Source organism: Equus caballus, chromosome 14, assembly GCF_041296265.1.
Source record: "Equus caballus isolate H_3958 breed thoroughbred chromosome 14, TB-T2T, whole genome shotgun sequence".
In the NCBI taxonomy this organism is placed as follows: domain Eukaryota; kingdom Metazoa; phylum Chordata; class Mammalia; order Perissodactyla; family Equidae; genus Equus; species Equus caballus.
The window spans coordinates 69,353,037-69,362,726 of NC_091697.1; the positions used below are offsets into that span (position 1 = coordinate 69,353,037).

General features: G+C 44.9%; 1 protein-coding gene across 2 annotated transcripts; it reads right to left on the bottom strand.

The window, feature by feature from the left end:
- Positions 1-1,168: 1,168 nt before the first annotated feature.
- On the bottom strand, positions 1,169-6,881 carry FAM170A (family with sequence similarity 170 member A). Of its 2 annotated transcripts, XM_023617826.2 has the most exons (6): positions 6,583-6,881; positions 3,883-4,023; positions 2,766-3,058; positions 2,290-2,471; positions 1,930-1,988; positions 1,171-1,305 (listed from the first exon to the last, which is right to left on the bottom strand). In XM_023617826.2, exons 1-5 carry the CDS (start codon positions 6,650-6,652, stop codon positions 1,982-1,984), a joined length of 693 nt encoding a protein of 230 aa, XP_023473594.1. In that variant the 5' UTR covers positions 6,653-6,881; the 3' UTR covers positions 1,171-1,305; positions 1,930-1,981. The 2 variants fall into 2 exon arrangements, with proteins under 2 accessions (XP_070089302.1, XP_023473594.1); XM_070233201.1 differs by having other exon boundaries at positions 1,169-1,305; positions 2,290-3,058.
- Between the last annotated feature and the right edge of the window lie 2,809 nt (positions 6,882-9,690).

The window sequence follows — 9,690 nt, forward strand, 5'->3', positions numbered from 1 at the left end:
CATCAAGGGACTAACGAATAAAGAAGATGAGGTCTATATACAAAATGGAATACTACTCAGCCATAAGAAATGATGAAATCCGGCCATTTGTGACAACATGGATAGAACTTGAGGGTATTATGCTGAGCGAAATAAGTCAGAGGGAGAAAGTCAAATACCATATGATCTCACTCATAAGTAGAACATAAAAACAATGACAAACAAACACATAGCAACAGGGATTGGATTGGTGGTTACCATAGGGGAAGGGGGTAGGATAGAGGGCAAAAGGGGTGATTAGGTTCACATGTGTGGTGATGGATTATAATTAGTTTTTGGGTGGTGAATATGATGTAATCTACACAAAATTTGAAACATATTATGATGTACATCTGAAAGTTATATAATGTTACAATCCAATGTTACTGCAATAAAAAATAAAAATTAAAAAAACAAACAAAACAAAAAAACCAAAATAAGTCTTCAGTGCCTCCTAGATGCCTTTAGTTCCAGTGGGTGGTAGCAGGGGTGTGAGGATGAGGTTCAGAGATGATGAGGTCAAAAACTTAAGAGGCTAAATAAGGATTTATTTAGAAATTGAAATAAAGTCAGAACAGGAAACATCAGAGCTCATTGGCTCAAACTCCAAATACAGCGATCTCTTTCCCAAATTCCTGTTTGTGGTCATCTGGCCTCTTTTTGAGCACTGTAACAAAGCTTCACCATCTCCAGAGGCATCGACTCCGAGGGCAGCTTCAAGACTGAGAAATTTCTCCTCTGTCCTGGTGTTTCCTTGTGAAGCTGCAACTACCTGTCCTTCTTCCACGCCAGACCTGGGGAGACGTGGAAACCACCCTCCAGGCCTCTGAAGTTTCCCCACACAGGGCTTTCAATGGTGATCCACTCACGTGGTTTCCACAGCACCTGCTACTTCCCAATCACTTCATCTGAACTCAGTGGAGTTTGTCATGGTCTCATGTGAACTGTGGCATCGAGCCTTGGGAACATAGTCACCAGAAGCCTAATCAATCCCAGGAGCTTGAGTACTGCTGCTTCTGGAAAAGGCTGGTCAATATCTTTGGTGCTTATATGAAACCTCCTTCACAAACCACAAACCACAGAGAGACAGATGTAGGTGGTAGGTAGAAAGATAGATAGACAGATAAATGTAATTAAAGAGTATGTCCAGGAAAGGTTTGGAAAACAGCCTTTATTGCATATGGTATTTATATTGTCATGTGATGTTAGACTGAGTGCTGGTCTCTTCATCCTCCTCTGTACCGTTGGCATTCCATCTGCTACTATCCCCAGGGTTCTGTCTTCTCCCTGGAAGTGATAAAACAAATGAGGCAGAACAGGAAGAGACAAAAAGCGAGATGAGCTCTGCTAGTCAGAGTTACCCTTCACCTTTGTCTTAAAGCTCAGAGCCACTCACACCACAGTGAGTTTGTTTCCAGATCAATTACAGAAAAATGAAGTTTCCAGAACATTTCCAGATCTCCTGGGACCTCAATTCCATGTTTCTCCCTCTACACATTCCCCTTTCTCCCTAAAGGCTATGTCCGTGGATCAGGGTGAGATCCCAGCTCAGGCTGAAGGCTCTCAGGCCTCAAACCTCTGGTCTTCCTAGGCCCTTTGTCCTCTCTTCAGACCTCTTCTGGCCCTTGAGGCTGTGCTGTGTTCTCACATCTGCCTAGAAGGGCCGCGGTCAGTATTTCCTCTTAGAGTTAAGTTTAATCATGGAGACACTGAGAAAACTCCCAGTCAAAACTCTCCACTTTCTAGTTTAAGTAAACGGAGGTCAATTCCCCAAAAACATTGGGTATGCCACAAGTTGATGCAGCCGCAGAGCCACCAGGTAACCCAGTGCAGCCCTGCAGCCCCTTCCCTTCGAGTCCTCTGGGCCCTGGTGACGTAGGCTCAGAAAACGATGCCGACCTCAGGCCTTACCTCTCCTAAGAGAAGGCCACACAATCTTCCAGAATCTTCTGGCCCATGAATCTCAGTTGCTGTGTGGAAACCAAAACAGAGAAAGACACTTCTTAGTTAAAGAGGAAAAGTGCTCTGTTAGCCCTTAGAAATTTTCAGATCTTCCTGTGGGAGCTAAAAAGCTCAGGATAAATTTCCACCTACAGTCATGACTTTATTAAATGCCTGGGCAAGAAGCAAGGGGCCCACTTATCCCCCCTTCAGTTGTCCCTGAGCTGATAAAGCTTCAACTCTCCAATATGGAGGCATGAGCCTGGATTGGAGAGAGAGTACTGGCTTGGAGAAGGCACAGCTCCCTCAGCAGACCCAGCCCCTGCTCACTTCCTGTCCTTTGGAGAATGAAACACATAGCCTGGACGTTGGCTCCAGGGTCTCCTCATGCCAGGGTCTTCCCCTGTGGGCTGCTCCTCTTCATTTTCCTTTTCTTCTTCCTCCTCTTTCTCTTTCTCCTTCTTCTCCTCCTTCTTCTCCTGGGTGCTCTCTGATTCCACTGTGCCTGTCAGCTGAGCCATGGTGAGATGAAAGACGTGGCAGCTGAAGCCCTCCCTGATCCCAAACTGCACGTGCTCCTGGAGGCTCTCCAAGGTGGAGAAGACCCGGCAGCAGGCCATGCACCTGAAGCCCATGTCCATGGTCACCAGCCAGTCAGGTGTCTTGGCCCTGGGTCTCTCCTCCACTGCGGGTGACCCTGGCGGGCTGTTTGACTCTGTCCTTTCCTCATGCTCTTTCTCCTCCCCACTGGGCTCGCTGTCAGACAGGAGGTTTCTGGTGGAAATATCAGAGGGGGGAGTACCTACCCGCACGTCCTCAGGAAGGGTCATTTCTTCCATCCTCGGCTGCTTTTCTAGTGACTCTGAGGTTTCCTCTGTCTCCCAGGAGACAGCCACACCCTTTTTCATTTGTACCTGCATGTAGTATATTTTCATGCCCCTTTCCTCTTTGTTTATACACAGAGAGGACACACAGGTCTTATAGGATGAAGGGGACGAGAAGGAGACATGTGGTGAGGGGGGAGCAGTCTCCCCTTGTTCCTGAACCTGGGCTAGGGGTGTTGTAGGCTGGGGACTGTCTCGATGTAATCCCCGGATTCCTGGGAAAGGAAATTAGAAACATAAGAACACGCATGGGCACGACCCATGCTGGGGCATGACAGAAACTGAGGGAACATGTGAGAATATGTCTGGTATAGGAGAGAGGGACTGTGGTGTGATGTAGTTGTGTGATGAGCTCGGTGGTGGCGTTCATATTATGGGGTAGTGTATCTGGTATCATCTGTGGGTTTTTCATTTGTGTGTGGAGGGATACTGAGGGGCATCTGCATAGAGGGGTGTGGAGGATGGTGGTGAGGGCTGTGGTATGTGGGATGCTGTGGGGGGCGTGCTATGAGAAGGATGTGAGTTTGTGATATCATTGGCATGTTATTGGTGGAATGTGGGCTAGAGTGCAGGAGAATGACATTGTGGGTCATGTGTTTGGGTTTTGTGTGTGTGTTGAGAATGGATACGTGTAGAGTGTGGTTGTATGTGTGAGGTGTGTGGGCCTGAGCTGGATGGTCCCACTCCCATGCAGGAGGCCTGTGCTAAAGAATTCTGTCCTTCTCGGGGAGCAGAGGAAAAGGCAAAGCTTATATACTCCTCTGAAGGTGCTTAATCAGGTCCCTCTGCCTTGCACCTTGAGCCCAGATCTTTCTGGCCCCTGCTCCTTAACTTCCCTACCGTGGTTCCACCAGGGCTCACGCTCTCCCATACTGAGTTCATATCCACACTCTCCTAACAGCTCTGCCCTCCTGCCCAGGCTCCTCCACAGAGCCCTGGTCACTTGATTGCCTTGGGTTTCCTCTCACCTCCCTTGGATCTGTGTGCTTCGCACCCCACACCCAATGAGTCCCGCACCCAAGGAGCCCTGCACCCTTACCACCACGGATGAGCTTGCGTGGAGAAGAAACGCAGGAGAAGTATTCGGAGGCAGAGGAGGCCTCCCCTACCCTTAGGCCTGAGTCTTTGGCCACCCCAGTGGATCCAAGCTGAGGGGCATCCTCTTGTGACTTCGAGATTCCTGAGGAAGGTATGAAAGCCTCAGAGATATGGTGGGTTGGACATGTTTGTCCATCATTCATCTGTCCAAATATTTAGGGAGTGTCTGACATATGTCAGGTGCAGTGAATACTCATGGTTTAGAGTCTGGTTCCTGGTGGATACTGCAGTATTTAATTAAAATCAACAATTACTCTGTTAGTGTCTGGTTAGGAAGGTAGGCCTGTGTGCTGACCGTGAATATGTCTGTGAAAGTGATGTGTATCAGCTAAGTCTTGGATAAGTATGGAGTTGGTGTGGTGAGTAGGGAGGAAATGTGTGTATCTGTGCCTGTGGAGAGTTTGTGTGCATGATTTGTGTTCACAACTCAGAAATTACAGGACATATAATTTTCATGATTATATGGTATGGCTTGTATTTATGGTGTGTATTCATTCATTCATTCATTCATTTGACAATATTCAGTGAGCAGCTAATATGTACCAGGCACTATTCCACTATTGTAGGCTCTGGTAATGTTGAATATTCTAGTAGAGGAAGGTGTACACTAAACAGAAATACAATAAGTATATAATATGTCAGCTGGTGGTAAGTATATAACGGTTAGCAGATTTAGCAAACAGAAATAAAAGACACCTAGTTAAATTTAAGTTTCAGATAAACCATGAATAATTTTTTAATGTAAGTATTCCTACTCAATTTTGGGGTCTTCTTTTTTTTTTTTTTTTTGGTGAGGAAGATTGTCCCTGAGCTAACATCTGTGCCAATCTTCCTCTATTTTATATATGGAATGCTGCCACAGCATGCCTTGATACACAGTGTGTAGGTCCACACCTGGGATCCAAACCCATGAACCCCGGGCCACGGAAGCAGAGTGCACAAACCTAACCACTATGCCACTGGACTGGGCCTGGGTCATACTTATTTTTAATGTAAGTATGTCCCATACAATATTTGGGACATATGCATACTAAAAAATTATTCATTGTTCATCTGAAATTCAAATTTAACTGGACATCCTTTGTTTTATCTGGCAACGCTGATAACAGTTGGTGAATCTGTTTTATTGTGGTTGTGCAAAGTGAGTCTGGCATTATTACACAATGTGTCATGAGTGCGGAATATATGACAAGTGACTGGTTCTTATAGAGGTCCTTAGGGATAGTTGAAGGTAGCTGTTTGTTGAGTTGAGAGTTGAGGAGATACATATATATTGTGCACATATATATATATATATAATCTTCAGAGTTTGGTGTAGGAGGAGAGGACGGTAATACACACGTATTGTATGTGAACGTAGTATAGGAGTGATGTACATATATACCTATACACTCTGTGTGTGGTTTAATAAAGAAGTTGCATGTGGAGATGTACAGGTTTTCTCTGTATCAGAGTGTATATGGGTTACTGTCTCGTGGAAGACCCCTTAACAAGAATTCTCTTTACACTTGTACACGTATTGAGCGTCACGTATTGAGGTTCAGGCATGGTGACGGGAACCTTACCACTCCGACTTCCTATCTGATGAGCGCTCTATGCCCATTCTCCCTATTGCTCCCCAGCCACCACACACACACATAGACAAAAATATTCTCAAGAGGAAGGGGCAGGAGCAATCGCTGCCTTCCCCGTCCTGCCACAGCTGTTGCTTAAAACTCTGCCTACTGTCCCAGCCTCCATCCCAGGGCTTATCCTACAGTTGTCTGGACCCTGGGCCTCGTGGAAGCTGCTGGGCTCTAATTTGGGGTGGAAGCCTCCCACAGGATCTCTGGGGTGGCCTCCATTCTGCCTTCCTCCTACCTGTGACACCCTCTTTCTCAGGGTAAGCTACTTGTTTAATGCATGCAGTCACCATGTGGCCTGGGAGTAAATCCACGGCTCTCAGAGCACCCCTCAGGGCCCTGACAATATTTCTCACCCCTATGCATGTGGTCTCAGTCTCCGGAAGGCCCCTCCCTTCCCCAATCTCCTCTAGGACGCCCGCCCCTGTGGATTCCCATGCATGAACTGGTAAACTCTTCCTGCTGAAGGAACAAAATCTCCAAGCTTTCCATATGACACCATCCCTAGACAAACTCTTCATCTCCTTCCTAACAGGCGTTTCACTTCTCAAGATATTTTTCAACAAGGCCTTTAACTCATTGGGCTTCTCTTTCCTCTTTGGTAAATGGAACAGTGCTACTTGTGAATCTCTATCAGCTCCCTTCACACCCTCCACCCAGAGATCCCAGGGAAAGATCAAATAAAGAGAATAGGAGAGAACGTGGGGATGGAGAAAAACTGCCCCTCTGAGCAAGTGGGATCCCAGCCTGCTATCAGTCCGACATAGCTCCAGCCACAGGCAGCCCCAGGAGAGAAGTCCTCAGACCAGCAGGGCTGACCTTCTGTCTTAGGGGCATCTGAACTTTCCATGCCATCTCATACCACGATTGCCCACAGGATGGACACGGCAGCCTCCGCCGATACCAGGACTCTCCCTCCCTACTGCGTAGGTGACACGTTCTCCTCAATCCCACTTTCCAAGAGAAGGCCCAGACCGGCCAGCCACCCTAGAGCCACAGACAAGTTGCCCAGCACATACCTCCTCCCTTCTCAGCAGTTTCCTGGGACTCTTCATCTTCCAGATGTTTCCTCTTTTGTCGACGTTTCATAGTAGCAGTTTGAAGAGTCTCTTAGGAGAAGATGCCTAATGTCCAGCTTCTCCTTCTCCCTACAGGTTGGCCTTCAGGAAATCCGTTGAAATGATTCAATACTAATAAAAATAATCGAGTCTCCGAAATAGGTGAAGAACTCAGGCCACCTGGTGAACCAGAAGCACTGCCCAGGGCTCACTACAGCGCAGGGCTGTTAAGGTTCAAAGGTTGCCAGGCCCACAGCAGTGACCTCAACGATGACATCAGAGCATTCTGTGGACCTGCATCCAACACAGTCTGTGCAACTGCGGAGACCACATTTTCAAGAACAATTCCTTTTTCCCCAATGGAACCTCTCCCATGAATTCAACTCTCACATCTTTCAAATGTGGCAGGATATTTTGAGATGTTAATCTATTCCTGTTTAATTTTTTTCTTTTCTCCCTTTATTTCACCCTTTCCCTTCTGCATTCAAAAGGGTAGCAGACTTGGTGTTCATTGGCCAGAGGAGGGGCATGGCAGGGCTGAAAGCAACAGTAGCATGCTGATAATCTTGGCTTTTATTTCTAAAATCCCAAACACCATAGAAAAGAGAGGATACTTGAGGAGAAACATAACAGAAGCAGAATTTTTTGAAATTAGGAATTCCCTTCTTACCCTACTAGAGTGTTGTGAGATGCTAAGTCAGAGAGATGTCTGTGGATCATAGGGGAGAAGGGGCCTCTCAAATGTGGCTGGAGAGGTAAGTGTGGCAAAAACTCCAAGAGGAGATGGCTGTATTGGGCGTACAAGCAGAATCATGGCAACAAGTCCCTTACAAGGCACAGAAGCCACCAAACCTGAAGGAGGCATGGCAACTGAGCTGATGGACATCTAACCTACAACTCTGTGCTCCAATAACCAGAGACGATGCTCTTACCCAATCCTCAAAACCTTGGCCCTGTATGATTTCCAAAGAGGGATGGGTGGAACTCCAAACTGGACACCAGTAGGATTAAGGTTTAAAATACAAATTAAGTGGAGTTATAAAAAAAAGTCGTACTATTTCTTGCATACCTCTCCTTGTGGGCTGAAATTTATACTGGTTATAAGTGGCAACCCATCTGGATCCTCCTGATTCTGATCTAAAATCAGAGAACCTCATTTTGAGGCCATGGCCATGATCCAGTGGGAGGGCTGGGGTGCAGCGATGAGGGAGACTCCCAGGAGTCACTACTGACGTTAGGAATGCCAGTGGACTAAGGTGGGAACAAATCTGAAAGGGTACTAAATTAGAATGCCTAAAAGCCTTGGGCAGAGGGAGAGTGAAGATACCATAAATGCAGCCTTATAAGGATTTGCTGATGAGATTAAATCTTCCCGTCTCTCAGAGAATCTTCAGAAAAGAAGCAGCAAAGAGGATTTTTTTTTTAACTTTTTGCAGTAGAAAGTTTCAAACATACACAAAGTAAAGAGAATTGTGTAATGGAAGGGCCGCTCCCCGTATGCATCACCCACTTTCAACAATTACCAATATTCTGTCGTTATATTCTGTCCACGCCCCTACACACGCACACACAAACATACTCTCTTAGCTTTTTGTTCATTTATTTTATTTTAGGTATGTTTTGGGTGGGGGGGTGGGTTGGGAGAGGTGCCGTATTTTAAAGCATATCTCAGACTTTGGGTTATTTCTCCTTAAATGCAGCAATATTTATCTCCAACAGATAAGAACTTTTTCTTTCTCTTTTTTTGTAAAGTTATACTTTTTGGTGAGGAAGATTGGCCCTGAGTGAACATCTGTGGCCAATCTTCCTCTTTTTTTTTCCTCCCCAAAGCTCGAGTACATAGGTGTACATCCTAGGTGCAAGTCATTCCAGTCCTTCAAGGTGGTATGCCACCACAGCATGGCTTGATGAGAGATGTGTAGGTCCACACCCAGGATCTGTGCCAGCAAAACCTGGGCCCCTCAAGTGGAGCACAGGGACTTAACCCCTTGGCCACAGGGCAGCCCAGAGAACTTTTTTTTAACATAACAGTAATATCGTTATTTCACCCAAGAAATTTAACCATAATTCCTTCATATCACTTAATAACCAAGCCACACTCAATCTCCTCTAACCATGTTAAAATGCCTTTTTTATACCTGGTTCACTGAAATCAAGATCCAAATAAGGTCCACACATTGCAATTGGTTGATATGTCTTTTGGTCTACAACAGTTTTCCTTCCCTTTTTTTTTTGCTATTTTTTTTTTTAAGAAACTACATTGTTTATCCTATAGAATTTTCCACCGTTTGGAGTTGGTTGATTGTATTCCTGTGATGTCATTTAAGATGTTCCCCTATTACCTGTATTTCCTTGCAAACAGGTGGTTAGAGCTAGAGAATTTATTAGATTTAGATTCACTTTCTTATTATCCTAAGATTATCTTATAAGTGATGCTGTGTACCTTCCTATTACATCACAACAAGCACATAAAGTTGTCCCAGTTTTAATGATGCTAAGATTGATCAGTGTATTCGAGTGCTGTCAACTTGATCCCTCGACTACAATGTTCTCCATCAGCCTTTCAACAAATAGCATTAGTAACTACTGATGATCATTATTTCATGAGGAATTGAAATTTCATTAGAAGTTCTAATTCCATTCTTCCAAAGAGGATAATTCTTAAGCCATCTTTCTTAGACCCTGAATTTCTGAAAGAACTGAACATCTTTTCAGAAAAGGAAAGTTGATTCCAATGGCACCAGCTCAGGTTCTCTAAGTTGGGACCAACAGGGTTTATCACAGCAAGTCCAAGCTAGGGTGGGACATACTTAGTCGATCCTTCATTTCTTCATTCTATAAATATTTACTTATTTATTTATTTTTAAATGATAGTTATGTGATGTGATGCAGGTGTTAGCTCATGCTGTGGTGGTGATCATATTGCAATATATGTGTATCAAATGGACATGTTGTACACCTTAAACTTACACAATGTTATACATCAACTATATCTCCATTTTTAAAAGAATTTAATAATTTATAACTGAAGAACTAGACCTGACAAGTATAGATGTAGAGTTACATTCC

Excerpts from the sequence above, each read along its gene's own strand:
- FAM170A (XM_070233201.1), bottom strand. The coding sequence starts at position 6,652 with ATGAAACGTCGACAAAAGAGGAAACATCTGGAAGATGAAGAGTCCCAG. Across the intron at positions 4,024-6,582 it reads AACTGCTGAGAAGGGAGGAG|GAATCTCGAAGTCACAAGAG; the intron begins GTATGTGCTGGG and ends TACCTTCCTCAG. Across the intron at positions 3,059-3,882 it reads ACGCAAGCTCATCCGTGGTG|GAATCCGGGGATTACATCGA; the intron begins GTAAGGGTGCAG and ends TTCCTTTCCCAG.